This window comes from Copadichromis virginalis, linkage group LG18 (genome assembly GCF_057382275.1).
Source record: "Copadichromis virginalis isolate Kocher_CV1m ecotype Utaka linkage group LG18, C_Virginalis_male_GT1.1, whole genome shotgun sequence".
In the NCBI taxonomy this organism is placed as follows: domain Eukaryota; kingdom Metazoa; phylum Chordata; class Actinopteri; order Cichliformes; family Cichlidae; genus Copadichromis; species Copadichromis virginalis.
The window spans coordinates 9824685-9841402 of NC_140635.1; the positions used below are offsets into that span (position 1 = coordinate 9824685).

At 40.0% G+C, this 16718-nt stretch overlaps 1 protein-coding gene across 1 annotated transcript in view; it reads left to right on the top strand.

Moving 5' to 3' along the window:
• Positions 1-1880: 1880 nt before the first annotated feature.
• The window catches only part of atp1a2a (ATPase Na+/K+ transporting subunit alpha 2a), a 63420-nt gene continuing 48582 nt past the window's right edge, over positions 1881-16718 (top strand). The window contains exons 1-8 of the mRNA XM_085439727.1: positions 1881-1907; positions 2770-2844; positions 4008-4067; positions 4840-5043; positions 8443-8556; positions 9003-9137; positions 11505-11622; positions 15526-15794. Coding sequence (XP_085295853.1) covers positions 1896-1907; positions 2770-2844; positions 4008-4067; positions 4840-5043; positions 8443-8556; positions 9003-9137; positions 11505-11622; positions 15526-15794 — 987 coding nt within the window. The 5' untranslated portion in view covers positions 1881-1895. The remainder of the gene's footprint in view (positions 1908-2769; positions 2845-4007; positions 4068-4839; positions 5044-8442; positions 8557-9002; positions 9138-11504; positions 11623-15525; positions 15795-16718) is intronic.

Here is a 16718-nt window from a genome sequence, read left to right on the forward strand (position 1 = left end):
TGCTTCTTAATTCAACTTTATTTTTCGAATGAATCAAAGTATCTGTGCGTGTTTATAGCTCTCTTTTATATTTCTTGAAATTAAGTCCAGTGTGAAATTCTAAAGGGTTTTGATGTGTGAGGATTTCATTTTTGCACATATTTATTTATAAGTTTTTTCTGAATTGGTGACATTTAGTACAAAGATTTAGGCCATTGTTAGGTATTTTAGTACCATGGTAGCATTTACTGGATATTGTTTTATAGTGACATTATACAGGAAAACTCTGTCATTCAATAAGGCCCCTTTGTTTTAGTTATTTTTCTCTTTGACCCAAGAATTGATGTGAGAGAATCACAGGCTGGTACAAGGTTGAAATACCACAGAGATCACTCCCTCAGCTACATTAGTTTCTTAATCTTTTAGACGCCTGTTGAAGGCCAAATGGTTTGTTTCAGATTTCACTAATGTAAGAACTCTTTGTTTTGTGCCTTGAAAATATGTCGCTGAGATAATCACAATTGTAGCTGAACTGATAAACTACACAAAGGATGCTTCTTCACCCAAGGGCAGGAAGACGCTGCCTTATCTTGGTCTGTACTGGTTTAAACTGATAATCTGCTGTCTCATGAATTTTACCCTCTATATAAACTGTTATACTTGTGAATAAAGTTGAGTCAATTTGGGAAGACAATCTGAAGCAGTCTCTGTTTTCTTGTTCTCCCAAGCTGCTCCCGAGCTCGTACTAACACGCTGAATGGCATGCTTGAATATTACTTGAGAATATATTTGACTGTGTTACAGACTAAGGGACATTCTCTGCTGATAGACGTCCACGCCTCGGAGGAAGTCGATCCACGGATTAGGCCTTGGAAACCGTTTCCTTCAGCCATCATCAGTGAAATATACAACCTCCAAGTTAGATTTAAAGATACTTTTTCTCTTAGAAGGTTACTCGTTTAATTGACCTGTACGATCACTTCTCTGGCTTATGTCTTAGACACTTTAATAAGAAGCTTTATCTACACAGAGTTTTATGCTGAACTTCAAACAACCATGCTAATATACCATTAAAAATAAAAGACCTTTACTGCAGAGAAACTCATTGTACAGGTGCTTAGACCTAAAGTACAAAGTTCATACAGGATTAGATGCAATGCAATGTAAGCAGACACCAAGCATAGAATCTGCTCTAAAAGCAATTGGCAAAAAGTGATAAGACATTTGGTGCACATTAGATACAAGATCATCTGCAGCATCTGTTGTGTGGGCGCAGTGGTCATGACCCACCTTATGTAGTAAATAACTTGGACTTTAAGCTAATTTAAGTGTTGTGTTGGCAGTGAGTCACATTGATTTCATGCACAGGACAAATGAAGAAATCATTTCAGCGCTATACAATAACACAGCAGTTTCTCACTATCATTACTGTTCACGAACAGCTGGACACTGTGCTTCCCTTTGCATGATAATGAGTCTTAATGAGAATTCTTAAGGGTCACTAACGGTCCCTCATTATGATGTTTGTTAGAAATGCTGCATGATATGTTGCTACCAAGGTTTCACTTGTAGTGTTGACACGAGTGATTGAAGAGCCATTGTTCTCTAAGAGGCCTTGTGTGTTGTGACAGGAGGCAGTGACGTATTAAGCAGGTGCAGGTACTTGCCGTGTGTGCGTGGGACCATTTGCTCACGGTAGGGTGGGTGGGTGTGAATATGGAGAAGCCCTAATGGGGAGGGCCAGTGGAGCGGGGTGTATGGGTCAGGTTACCCTGACAGGAGTTTTTGGTGGTGGGGGTGCCAGGCCCAAAAAAGCCACCAGTGTCTTCCACACGTGGGAGGAGAGTCTCAACTGTGGCCGGGGTTCCTAAGTGCTGTCCTTTACATTACAACCCGCCGACATCTGGACGTCCAACATGGGCAAAGGGGTGAGTTCTCTTGATTTCTGAAGCTTTTCTTTCTAATATCAGCGAATGAATGAATGAACATCGCTCATTACTTACTGTAATATATGTGCAATGACAGCATATGGTGTGGACATGCATCACAGACTTTCCTAAATGCGTCTTCAGCACTTGATGTCTCGAAGTGTCAGAATGATGCCTTTTGAAAAAACAAACAAACAAAAAAAGACAGTAACATCTCAGGATAATGGCTTTCCTCCTCAATAAGTTTTGTTCTCGGCTTGCTGTTTATTTGGGTAATTACGTAATTTTGCTTTTATTCTCTCCATCAGGCCCATTCCATTTAGCTTTATGGGAGGACAGCCTGGTAATCTTCCTCACACACAGTGGTGGGAAATTGCTATGCCAGACACATTTCAGGCACTCCGCCGGCTCTGTGCTCCCTGTTTGGCTCTTTCTGATTACTTTTTCACTGTGTCACTTGCTCACACTCTCCTCTCATTCACACTGTATATCCCTCCTTCACTGACATGCACACGTGCCACCAGGAGGAGACTGACAGCGGCAGATGATTTCCATGATGCACACTTCTTCCAACTGTTCGTGACACACACACACTCTCGCTCGCACTCATAAATGAGGAACTTGCAGTATTAGAAAAAGATATTTTCTCGTCAATATTGGGTGAATGGTTTGCCAACAGTGTCAGGAGATTGAAATAAACAAGGAAACACAAAGTCCATTGTGTTCACATTGATGCTTGCATTCTGTCGCTCTGAATGTAAATGGCTGGGCACAATGTGCCTACCAAGCAAGTGACTTTTCCCACTTATTTTAGGTTTACGATGATACCCTAATGTATAGTTATTGCACTCTTTTCCCCTAGTGTGGTGCCGAGAACGGAGGGAAGAGGAATAAGAAGGGAAAGAACTTGGATGAGCTGAAGAAGGAGGTGGCCTTGGTAAGAAAAACAAGCTGTCACTGCTCCATCTCATACTCATTCGGCACAGTGATTGATTCCAATGCCGCTGCTACCAAATTATCCCCAAATAGTGTTACTCCAAAGACACCAGGTTATTTAACAAGGCTATAAATGAAAACGGTGACCCATAAACAAAATGGCAATCCAACATGTTTAGTGCAGTCAATTGCAGACTAGTTGTGAGCCAGTCTGTCCTCTCCTATCTGCTCAGCCACCCTCTGGCTGCTCCTCTTTGTACTCGGAAAGATACTGAATAATTTGTGGGCCACCAGCAGTGTAGTGCAGAGTTTCGTCTTGTGCAGAGCTGTAGCTCTTTGAGGTGCTGTCAGAATGCAGCCAAGCGATGTCCATGAAAAGTGGGCCAAGTTTTGCCTTTTGCTACTTTATCTCTGATAAAGTCGCTCTTGTCAGTTATCAGATTGGCTTGTGACTGATTAAAGAAAAGAATCCCTTTGATACTGTCAACACTTAGGAGAAGTTTTGTGTTTAATTTTGCTTTGATCTGTCTGGCTCATACACTTCTTTAGTTACTGATTTCCTGCATTTTTTCCCCACAGAAATCATTTTCACCACCACCAGACAATAGCTAATCAATACTAGGTTTAGGTGCTTATAAATAAAACAAACTATCTAATTTTTTACTTGATTGTGGCCAAATTACTTGCAGCTAGTGAGGCGGCTGTTGGTGAGGAAAAATATGGATTTTCCCCTGTCTTACTAAGAAATTCACCCTTCATCCTGTGTGAATGATACAATCCTGACAGCTGATGGCTGAAGTTTTTGTTGCTACACTGCCAAACTCCATTTCACCCACAGTGGAAATGTCTTGGGATTGGGCCAGTAGCAGAAATGTGCCACCAAACAAGAAAATTTAGTGGGTTTCTTTTCTTTGCAGCAGGAAACAATCAGTTTTTATTGGTTTACACACTCAAGACACAATAGAGTTTACTCACCTGTCTGTCTGTCTGTCGGTGATGGATCCTTGTTAGATACAAACAATAAACTCTTTTATTAGTGAAAGACAGGGGTTAATGGGGTTAATGGGGTTCCTTATAAATAAATAAACAGTGCTGTAGTGCACCTGTGCTTTGCGCTTGTGATTCTTGAGGCTTCAGTATCAAAGAAACATTTTATTTTTGCAGGATGACCACAAAATAGATCTGGATGATTTGGGGAAACGATATGCAGTGGACCTCAGACTGGTAATGTCAGCCACACACAAACTCTCTTAAGTACACATGTACGCTTGCACACAAGCACACAAGAAAGAGCTGCTGTAATATCCCGTACAGAGATGCAATCTCTCGTTGCCCGGACTGAAGAGCAACATCCAAACGGAGACCAAGCATTACTTTGGTCAACATAGGCTCTCCCCAGTGTCACCTCTTCATCTTTAATCCGTTGCACACTCAAATAAACTTACACACTTCAGGATAAAAACAAATTGCAGATAAACCACATCATTTTTTTGCTTTCACCACATCTGCTGCTGATTCTAATTGTAACATTCCAGGTGAGGTCAATAAGATTTTATCTTTTTATCTTCTTTTTTAAAGATGAGCATGGAAAAAAAATCAAAGCTCTACACCATGGGAAATAGTGCAAGATGTAAAAATGTCAAACATTTGTCAAGCTCCAAAGACAATCAATCAAAGTCAATTAATCAGATGTGTGATTATCTGTTCTAATTCAATCATAGCACTTTGGATATTTACACGGGATTTTGCTAAATGAGATATTGGAAAAAAGAAATTAAGAGGAAAATGTTCAATAGGTACATCCAACAGAGCATCTTAGATGAGCATCTTTTCTATGCTTGTGATGTTAAATAGGCCAGACGGGGACACTTGATGTTCTGCAACTACAGCTGTAAAATTGCTTTTTAAGCCAAGGTGAAAACTGGGCCATTGTGTTGTAATAAGATTGCCTGTGACAGCAGAAAGACATTTATTCCTAAAAATTGCTCTCCCCCAGGGTCTGACCAATGCCAGAGCTGTAGAGAATCTTGCCAGGGATGGTCCGAACACTCTGACTCCTCCCCCAACCACGCCGGAGTGGATCAAATTCTGCCGCCAGCTCTTCGGCGGCTTCTCCATTCTGCTGTGGATTGGGGCCATCCTTTGCTTCCTGGCCTACAGTATTCAGGTGGCCACAGAGGAGGAGCCGCCCAATGACAATGTGAGAAACTGCTTGTAAAACCTGCACACATATGGACCTAACATATTAATCACACACTCAGAGTAAGACGTGCAGAAAAGCAAAGGCAGCTGCAGTTATAAAATACATTATATATACTGATGCAGGGTGTCAACTCAAACACCTGCATACAGCTCCTTCAGATATATAGCTACACAGAGCTGGAAATGCACATGTCCATGCATAAGAAAGCATCATTTTAACTTCTTCTAATCTTGTTCAGACAGATGTACTCTGGTTATGTGGAGCACTTATCTAATTCTAATTTTATATGAAATTTAGTTTCCTCCAGGTCTAGTAAATTTTACAAACTTTATGGATTTTCCTGCTTTTTCTAACTTTGGTGGGACTCAACATCATTTCCCATAAGCACAAGTTGCAGAGTTGTACCAACAATCATATAAATCAAATCAGTGTTAGCAGAGGTGTATACAAAAGGGGTGAGAACAGTGACAAAATTCATCTGATTACATCACACATCCTTTTGACCATTCTGTTAGACCCCTCAAAACTCCAGTGGGGATAAAAATTAAATATGAAATGACTGCAAAGAAGATTGCAGTTATGTGAAAAACTAAGTATGCCATTAAAATTTCAGTAGGGATTAAGAGGGTGAGTAGCAGTCCTGTGATCCCAATCGGATACACTTGATTATTGATGAACAGTAAATGTGACCACCTCCATAAAAACAGATATTTTGGCAGTTTGCTGGTCTGAGGTAGGCGTGTGTTAACATAATGCCACAGTTTTCCCAGGGGTGGATGTCCCAGCAAATTCACCCAAATTTCAGACTGTGAAATGCTAAGGGAAAGTCCAAGAGCTACATTGCCAACTTTGCAGCTGTAACTTAGCATGTTAAATGTCAAAATTCAGGACAGTACCATTAGGAAAAACACTGAACACCTAAATGTTCATTTGGCTTGTTTGAAAGGGTTGCCAGGTGCCTCCTTCCTCGAAAAATAACATGGCAGCACAGCTTAGCTTAGCTTTGCAAAGTTGCATTTAAACAACCCACAAGACTTGTGGAATAATGTCCTTTGGACTGACAAAACTAAATGACCATAAGGCACAGCACCACATTTGGAAAAAAGCAGCACAGTGCAGGACTGGTTATGTTTATGTGGTCGTTTTGCAGCCATAAGAATGATAAGGTTATACAGATAACTGTTAGTTGAAGTTATGGCTGCTACAGGTGGTTCTACAAGCCACTGAGTCAGGGGGTGTACTTTTAGGTTTTCACAGGAGTCCTGTGAAAATGTTATTTTTCACATGACTGTTTGTATAAATACAGAATTGTTATTAAAGACATGCCTCACACCTTTCAGCTGCTTTGAATCAAATCTTAAACCAAAGGCTAGAGAGTAAAGAGATTTCAAAGGACAAGCTTTTCCTCTGCTTAAAGTGGTATTTATCTATCTAGATGGTTTGGGTGTTACTCACTGTAGAGATGTCTGCCTTCAGTTGAGTATAATGGACGGCGATGCCATTTACCTTGCACTTCACAAAATGAAGAAAAAAATCAAAAGGAAAAAGTATCACATCACAAATCACGACGTGGCTACATACTTGTTGTTAGTCCAACTAAGGTGGATTTTTCTTTGGCTTTCTTTTTCTGCTGGTTATATTTTCTTAACATAACCTTTACTCAGCAGAGGTTTTTATCTTGAGATCTTAATCTCCTTTTTGAGTTTCCCATAAAAACCCAACTGGTCACAGGGACCAATACAGAGACAGCATACATGAAAACCAACAGAATAAAGAATGAAAACTGAAAAGGAACAGGGGGAAAACTCAGCTTCTAAAGTGTAACATGAATCCAAAAATACTTTTTAGAAACAGCAGGATTAGGTCCCCATAAGTACAGAATATCGGTTACACCGTGACATAGAGTCCTTGCCTTCTTCCGAGTGTGGCACAAAAACAACCACTGACACTGGCATTAGTCCTAGCAGTCGCACGAATAAACACCCAGACCAACCACTGAGCAAACAGAGCCAAGCACCACCCATGCTGCACATTATGGCTCTCACTCATTATGCAGTCTGCATTAAGCTCTTGCATAATATACAGTAACGTACAGTAGAAAGACACGTGCACATTAATCCCCCAGCAGCTTAATCTCTCCATTTAGCGCCGAGCATGTACAGCTGGATGCTCCGGTAAGCTACTTCAAAGCCCTGACAGCCAGCAGCTTCGGCACTTTGAGCCTTTGCAAAGTGTACTGGCAGCTATTACAGAAGAAATTCCACCTTAAGTGTACTCCACATATGGTTGTTGTCAGATGATAAGTTAATTTTACATTACTTTGATGCATTTTATTGACCTGAAGAATTGCGTTTAATTTGAGAAAATGGTCCAGCGGGCTTCTGAAAGTGCCGCTGAAATAACGCAGTATATTTCTTGGTGTTAAAATTCACATTTGGGAAAGAACCTGTTGATTTAAATGTCACCTGCCTTGACAGCTGTTGTTTCTATAATTTCCATGCAGCTGGTGAACAGAAATATTTCTTTCTGAAGTGAGAGGAGGTAAAAGAGCTGTACTAAAATCTGCAAAAACTCACATGGAGACAAAATCAGGACCTGCAAACTGAACACTGAAATTGAGAAAAATGTTCTAAGTACTGACAAGTGATTTTTCAGCGGATATGTTTCCCGGTTCAGAAGATTTTTGCACAGACTTAGTGTTTTTAAAAAAAGAAAGAAACAATAACCCACTGAAGTGTAAAAGAGCAAAACATTCTGTTGTTGCTGTCAAATGAAAGCGACACCTTCCAAAAAGGAAACTTTTCAGGATTTTGTAATTTTTCTTTCCAGGAGTCCAAGACATACAGTACACCAGCTGGCAGATGCTTTCATCCAAAGTGCCTGGCTGTCTTGTTTGCATCAGTGAGAGCTGAACCCATAACAGCCTTTTCACAGTAGACCTGAAAATAGCCACCAAAAATGCACTAAAAATACACCAGAATGAATGTTTCCTGCTTTTACATAACCATAAGTCTAAAAAGCCAGGCTGTAGCTCAGTGAGCGTCTCTTAGTGGCCTCGCAGATTGGAGTTTCAGTCCTTGGTTTTCTGGGTTCGGGTGACAGATGCTCACTTGGACTGACGAGAACTGAGCTGTCCAAGATAACAAAAATAGTACAGAAGATTCCGGCTCTGGGATGACTTCTTCTTTTTAAATCTCTCACTAAGTCTGTGAGCTTCCCCCAGGTTTTTCCCTCTGAACTCTGTTCTTGCACATGTACATTTAAGGTTTTACTGTTTTAAGACCCGTTTCAAGCTGATAAATCCCATTTCCTGCGCTTAAGTGTACCTTACATGAACCAAACTAAGTTGATAAAGACACCGTCTCCCCCTGTTACATGGCTTTCCTTCCGTTTCAGTTATATCTGGGTGTGGTGCTGGCAGCTGTGGTGATCGTCACCGGCTGTTTCTCTTACTTCCAAGAAGCCAAAAGCTCTCGAATCATGGAGTCCTTCAAGAAAATGGTGCCACAGGTAAGTTGATGCATTTGGTGTTTGTGTAGTCTCAGAGCTTTCTGAATCAATAAGCCGTCCCTCAAGTAGGGCTTACACACTCACTTGAGTGGAAACCTAATAAGCTTGCACAAAGGAAGAATAAATGTTTGAGCCAACTTTGGATTGTGAGTGTGTTTGCATAAAAACTCCCCTTGCGTTATCCACCTCTAGCACTTTGATTGCCTAATTCTTTAATCTATTTAGACTCTTTTCACACACTTCTCGCGCCTCTTTTCCTTACCTGTCTTCCTCCTCTCATCTCCCTTCTCGTCTATATCTGTCTTTTACATACCTCCATACCCCCTGGCTTCTCTTCTTTTTATATCGCTCCTCTCTCCTCATCTGACTAAATCCTCTCTCTGTTCCCAGACGTTCTCTCTTCCTCACACTCCCTCTCCCTGCTCTTCTTTTTTTCTCCATGCCAGCAAGCGATGGTGATCCGGGAGGGGGAGAAGATGCAGATCAATGCAGACCTTGTGGTGCTGGGAGATCTGGTGGAGATCAAAGGGGGAGACCGCGTCCCAGCTGACCTTCGAGTGATCTCTTCCAGCGGATGCAAGGTAGGGGAGGGGTGCTGGGCCCGTCCCTGGGGAACCTGGAAGTCGCAGTGGGATTACAGTAGCTCAGCTGACTTTGGTATTTCTACCTTATTTTCTCTTTTTTCTAGCACATTGTTTATCATAAAGAGCATCTGAGCATGCAAACATTTGCAGGTAAACGAAGTACAGGTGACTTGGACGGGAATGATAAATAAATCAAATAACTCATAAAATATTTGGCCTTGTGATAAACTGTTCACCAGCTGTCAGTCCTTGAAAGATATTTTAGTCTGGATCAAAGTAATGCACCAACCCACAACAATGCTGCAGTAATCAGACTTTCCACCTTTCCCAGTTTCCCTTAAAAATGATTTCAATAATGTTTCCTGAACGTTTTTTTTTAAACATCTTCTTGTTAAAGCCTTTTCCCCTGCCAACAAGCAATGTGCAGTTTTACATGCAAAAACTGTTGTTGTGTTAGCTATGACCATATTTACATCACCCAGAAAATGCTTTCATTATGGCTCGCTTCCAAGACACCACGTAATCACATTCAAACACGATGCTTGAGCGGCTAGTTGTCTGCTTCTGATTTGCAGTTTAATGAAAAACTGAGTCAGATTGTTCCTGTAGAATTCACCTCATACTGATGAGCCAGGGAAAGGGCATTTTGTATACATATTTTGTGTGAAAGATTAATCTGGTTTTGATTAAATTTTCGTCTTTTTTTATGTCGAGTCTGAGTAAGGTCTGCGCGCTCACTTGGACATTTCTTAATATTTTCTGCATAAATATGACCTAAAGGTTCATCTGACTCTGACAAAGGTCTTAAAAGGAGATAAAGAGGACCAGTTTAGATAACTGAAATAAAAAATATCTGACTTGGTCACTGATTAAACATAAACTAAATTCTTCATGGCATGGATTCAACAAGGTTTTAGAAACACAGGGCTTTCCACTGACATGATATTATTATGCATTACTACTACTACTACTACTAATAATAATAATAATAATATTTCAAAAATAATAATTTTTGAATTTTTTATTTCAATAAAGTGAAAAACATGGAAAAAAAAAACCCACAAATGCAAGAAGACAAAAAGATGTGTTGGCTGCACATCCACAATCCACCACATCCCAAAGGTGCTTTGTTGACTTGAGATCTGATGTCTCTGAAGCCCATTTTACAACTCTTTGTCATGCTGGACAAACCGATTTGAGATCATTTGAACTTGATGTGATGCATTCAGCTTTAAGCAGCTATCACCAGCATGTCTGGCACCAACAACTGTGCCATGTTCAAAGTCACTTAAATGAACTTGAGCAGGTCATCTTGACCATACACCAAGGTATTGGCTGATTTGATATTTGCACCAACAGTTGAACAAGTGCACCTAACGTTGTGGTCAGTGAATATACGTTATATGTATATTTTCTACAACACTTCTCATTGAACCGATCCATAAAGCACTGTCAGAACAGCCTTCTTGTTCAAGCAGTTGGTAGCAAACATGCAGATGGGCATCACAAACCTTACAATCCTGTTATATACACCAGTGTTGTTTAGTTAGTCTTCTGATGGTGGAATCATTAGCCACTGTAAAACAGGCCTTTCACATTGAGTTCCTTTGTGACCGACCAGGCAGACTACCAAATGCCTTTAACTGTAGTATTTTTTGTTTTGTTTTGTTTCTTGAGCACACCTGAAGTGAGCAACAAAGATCTTTAATTTCTTTTGTCTGTCTGACTACGAAGTTGTCTAAATTCTCCAGAGAAGGATTATACATTTCAACATTTTCCCAGTCTGATGATCCTGAACATCCGTTTTTCTCAGATCCTCCTTTGTTTGAGCCATAATACATTTTCTACATGGGGATGGGAATAAACCTACCATGAAAACAGGGCGCTCACTCTCACCTAATTGTCATCCCTGATTTATTTCACCTTTAAATTGAATGCTACTCCTAGAGTTTCACACACCTTTCTCCCTCACTGATATGTAATATTGTATCATTTTCCTCATTCAATAAATTACCAAGTCTAATATCTTACCTGTATTTAATTGGGTTTAATTTATCTGCTTTTTATGGCTTGTGTGGAAATCAGATAATGTTGTAGGTGCTACCGGTATAGAAAATATCAAAGGCTTTTTCTGCAGCTGCACTTGCTGTTGCCGAATAGGGTGAAGGTTTCTCTCAGTGGTTCAAATTTCTACACCGTGTTGCAGCGAGCACCTAGATCAGAACACAGTTTTGACAAGACAAGAGCGCTATATCACTTGTTGTTATAAAGTCCTTTTTTTCCATTTCCAGTCTGTCAGTTTCACCTCTTCAGTCTCTCTGATAACACCGCGCTCACATCCATTTTCTCTCTCTCCCTGTGAAGGTGGACAACTCCTCTCTGACGGGAGAATCTGAGCCTCAGACGCGCTCCCCGGAGTTCACGCACCAGAATCCTCTGGAGACCCGCAACATCTGTTTCTTTTCCACCAACTGTGTTGAGGGTCAGTAGGCCACATCTGGCCAAGATTGTCTCTTATCGGCTCTAAATGTCTTCCTTTAAGCCATCTGGAGATCAGCATCATTTTTGCTTTACCACCCATCGGTGAATGTGTTCCAGTACATGATCCGTACACTGCACCACGCAGTGTGTAGCTGCTCATGCAGAATGCATGAGGATTAGTAATAAGCATTTCCATCTGAGATAGAATCACTGGGAATTTGAGTGGTCAGTGGCTGTCAGTCATAAAGTTTCAAAGGGATTTTATCAGATTTATCAGATAGATCTTAGAACAAGATGTACATTAGAAGAACATCTAATGGTGATGGAGTTATTATGACGTTTTAGAAGCTAGATTTTTTTTAACAGTTCTGAACACTTGCATGTTATCTTTGAAGATCTGCGTTTTGGCCACACGTTTGTGGAGCCATTTCTGACTTAATTTAAAGATTTTTTTTTTTTTTATGAAAGTGAAGTGTTAAAAAAGTACATCCTACTTATCTACAAGCTCAGAAGTGTCTGTCCTTGTTTTTGAAATACACATTTGTTTCCAACTAATTGAACATTAAACCAGTCAGAAATGCTGTAATTTAATGGAATACCTGTGTGGGTGTATGGAGGCCCATTTTCAGCACTCTTGTGTTCAAATGGCACATTATGTTCCCTAATGCAGGTTTAGCATGTTAACGGGCTTTGATTACGTTAGCACAGCTGAAAGATGTGCTGATTAAAGAAACAATAAATTTGGCTGGGTGTGTGGAAGATCGGCTTTTATGTGTTCAGACGTAATGGACATTCTGAAAGTCTTTAAAATCGAAGGCTATTCAGTTGGAGGCCTAAAAAGAAACAGGATTGCATATAAAAGGTGTGTACTGCAAAGTGGCCCTAACCAGAGTAGAACAAGACGTGGGAGAAACTGAGCAAGATTACAAGTATAGTTTAAGAAGCACAGCTCAGGTCCTCAAGAGGAAGCTTCATTAAATTGTCCCCACCAGATTGTGCTGGTTTGTAAACGAGTAGAGCACAGTTGCACAAAGCTTTTTTTTTTTGGCAATTTAGCACACAGAATACTCTTCGTTTCTTACACTCTGATGAATTTCAGAAGAAAGTTATTTTTTGAGGGACATTTTAAGGCTATAATCAAACCCACAGAGGGTGATGCTACAGACACTCAACACGATATTTCTTTCCTTCTTTAATCAGAAGAACAGTTTTCAGCTGTGCCAGCATAATTGGAAAAAGGTTTTCAAATGATAAATTAGCCTTCAAACGTGATCAACTTGCATTAGCTACCACAATGTGCCAGTGCAACACGGGAGTGACAGTTGCTGAAAATGGACCTCTGCATGTCTATTCGATTAAAAATCATAAAAGATTCACATTTAAAATTCAATTAATCATTAATTTGCAACATCTGTGGTTTGTTATCGTATATAACTAAGTGTGTTTTTCTGCAAAAATCAAAGACATACCTACATACGGAAAACAAACTCTATCAGAAACTGTGCTGGTTGCCCAGAGTAACTCACAGTTTTCACATTTCAGAGGATAAGGTAGAGTCTGCTTATCTGGATTCTCTCCTCATCCACTTTCTCGAGCATCTGCTCAGTCCATCCAAGCACCCATCACTGGCCAACACCTGTAATTCACCTCCATCTATCACTGCTCTACAGCCAGTTATGTCTCGCCATCGAACCTCCTCATTGTTTACACATTAGAGCACGTCGTCTGCAGTGCCCACGGTATCCACGCTGTTAGCATTTGTTTTCCCCTGCGCATATGACTCTGAGTCTCACTACAGCAGTGAGAGCATCTGGTCACCCAGCTGAAAGCTGTAACTCACACCTAGTGGTCTGTAATTTCACGACCTCTCATGTGAAGAGCTGTCTTAAAAAAATAGCCATCATTTGAAAAACCGATGCTTCTTGACTAGCGACTGCAACAAACTGATGTTGTTAACTACTGAACTGATGAATCATCCAAAGACTTTAATTTAACTTTTAATTGCACAAAAAAAAAAAGGTGAGTTTGGTGAATGTTTTATATCTATTTAATGCAGAATGTGGACCTCAGGCTTCTGGTCTAGAGCACCTTGAGGCTTTCCTGTGTGCTTCAGCATTTGCATGAGTGGCTAAAATCTAATCACTTGAATATTAATGTCAGGAAAACAGAACCATGCATTTTCATTTCCCAACAAATATCTTTGAGTTTTTTTCTTTATTGCTGCCTGATTCACTGACAACCAGGAACTACATTTCTATTAAAAGATCAGATAATACCTCACACATACTGCTTAGGACACATATTTACAGTACTGTGCAAAACTTTGAGCCACCCTTCATTTCCTAATATTTAACTTTTTTTAAAGCCTCCTAACACTGATCTACGAATCATTCAGGCATAAAAAAGGCACCTAACTTTAAATTCGAGGGATGAAGCAGTGCTTTGTTGACACATAACAAACGAACCAAAAAAATCAAATTTAAATTGGGTCTTTAGACACTTTGCAAAAGCACATACTTGCATTTCTTTAGATGAACCAACAAAAAATGTCAAACATAACACGGACTGACAGCCGTAAAATAGTATTGTTGCACTAACATTGTGATTCCCAAAGAGCTATTAGCTGAAAACTTGGCATATCTGTGTAAGATGTGCAGTGAGTCCTTGAAATGTGTTAGGAAACTGGACAAGTGGAGGACAAAGAAGTGGCAGCCTTAAAAAAATCATCTACAGCAGATGAACAGTATCTGACAGTCATGTCCTTAAGAAAAATAATTCAGCAAAGACCTGGCAAAACCTGAGAGATGCATCTGACTCTTCAGATGATCCATCTACTGTTCACTGAAGCCTCATCAGAAATGTCTCTGTAGAAAGGTGGCTGTCAAGAAGCCATTCTTAAGGAAGGAAAACAGGGAGGAAAGGCTGAGGTGTGTCATATTGCACGTGTAGTGCACGGAAAATCAGTGGCAACAGGTCTTATGGGAGCGAGGAGTCAAAATTTGACATTTTTGGTTCAACTCGTCATTAACAGAAGAAAGCTTGCACAAAGGAGTTCAAGCTGTGCTGAAGCATAGAGGTGGTTGGACAGAATATTGAGTTTCAAACTCATTAAAATTGTGCAAACTCTTCTTTTTTTGTCTTGCATAGTCTATTTCCATCTCTGCTTCAGGATGTTTCAATAAATCCTGGAAGTATGTCCCATTTTCCTAGAAATATATGAAGAAATGAGAGGTGGCCAGTTTGTACCCCCACCAAAAAAGAAATCACTGACAGCAAGGCTTTATAACAAAGCTCATAGCTTCATAGCAGCCTTCCCCTTTGGACCAACCACAGCTTTGCACTCTCACATTCAAACACCTTCACTTGTCAGATTTACATGACTAAGCAAGCCATTAAAATGTTCTTTCAGATTCAAAATAATAACTCCCATTTAATAGTTACTGCTGTACTTTGAGACATAGCACAAGAGCATTTTCACACATACTTGTTCCTCTAGCGGCTTATGAAAACAACTATTAGATAATCTTTTTCATAATTACACTAAAGACTGGAATGAGACCCTGTATTACATCCGAGTAATAACTTTAGTTACACATTTAAAACAAGGATATAACCACTATTTGCTGGAAGGAGGGCCAGTGAGTGAAATCATGATCACATTTTATTTTAATTCATATTGTCTCCACTGTGCAGCTGTTCATGTTTTGCTGTTTTTTTGGTGGCCTATTTTTGTTTTATCTATTGCACAGTCATCCTAATTACAGTATTATGCCCTGCAGAACAGAAATCTCCTGTAAACCAATTTTAACTGAGTCAAGGCAGTTACATTGAACTAATTTTATCGGTAATGTCCCTTTGTGGTAAACAGAATGACTGATTTAAATTTAATGACCCCCTACTGCAGGTACAGCTCGTGGCGTTGTGATAGCCACCGGTGACCGAACGGTGATGGGTCGCATCGCCACTCTGGCATCTGAGCTGGAGGTCCGCCAGACACCTATCAGCATCGAGATCGAGCATTTCATCCACATCATCACTGGTGTGGCTGTTTTCTTGGGAGTCAGTTTCTTCATCCTGTCACTCATCCTGGGATACACGTGGCTGGAGGCCGTCATTTTCCTCATTGGCATCATTGTAGCTAATGTGCCTGAGGGGCTTCTGGCTACTGTCACTGTGAGTATAGTGTATCTGAGTGTTTGTGCGTCTCTCTCCCTTTTTTTTGTTTTTTGTTTTTTTAGAACAATAAGTTTTATAATAATGATTTTCTCCAAAATATATCTGCAAGATTTTCTATAAATAGCCGAGCATTTTAAAAGGTTTAATGAGAGTTTATGTCCCTGCACAGCTTCTTTCTGTCCTTGCTGCAATGACATAATGTGCACTTCAGTTTACAATAATCCCCTGTTGCAAGATCACTCCATAATATGCTTCTGGGAAAAGGAAGTGAATGGAGCCATGTGGGAAAGAAAAACTGGCTGTGCTACACAAAGATACAAAATGGTGTTTGAAATGGTAGTTTTAAACAAAGAATATGATTCAGGTTGATTGCAGGGGGGGCTTTTACAGGTACTTTTTTTTTACATCAACAGCAAGATTTTGTTTAAATAAACTGTAAAGAACCATCATAATGAGCAGAGCGAGGCAGGAGCTGACTAGTGTGTGGACTGTAGTGTGTGGGTATGTTGGATTACTTTTTGTACATTTGATTGCGGTCTAGCTTTTGGTTGTACAAGGTATCATTAGCATGATTACTTAAAGCTGCTTTCTTTGTGTTTTTGCAATTTGGAAGATCAGAAACTAGCTTCTGAAATTACTGTAAGAAAATGGAAAGTTTTCATTTGTTTTTAAGCTCTGTTTTCTAGCTTTGATGGACATTCTTCACCTGTTAAATATGTATAGCAGAAGTCTGTCTGTGTCTATTGATAATGGGAATTTAAGATCACAGGCAACAATAATGAAACCAACAAACAAACAAAAAAGACTTAAAGGCTTTACAAAAATTAGGAAAATAGCAGTAGGTGGCATTAATTTCCCACGGGCTTTTCATCTCGAGCAGCTGCTTTCATACCCATTTGATATTGTTGACATAAACATATT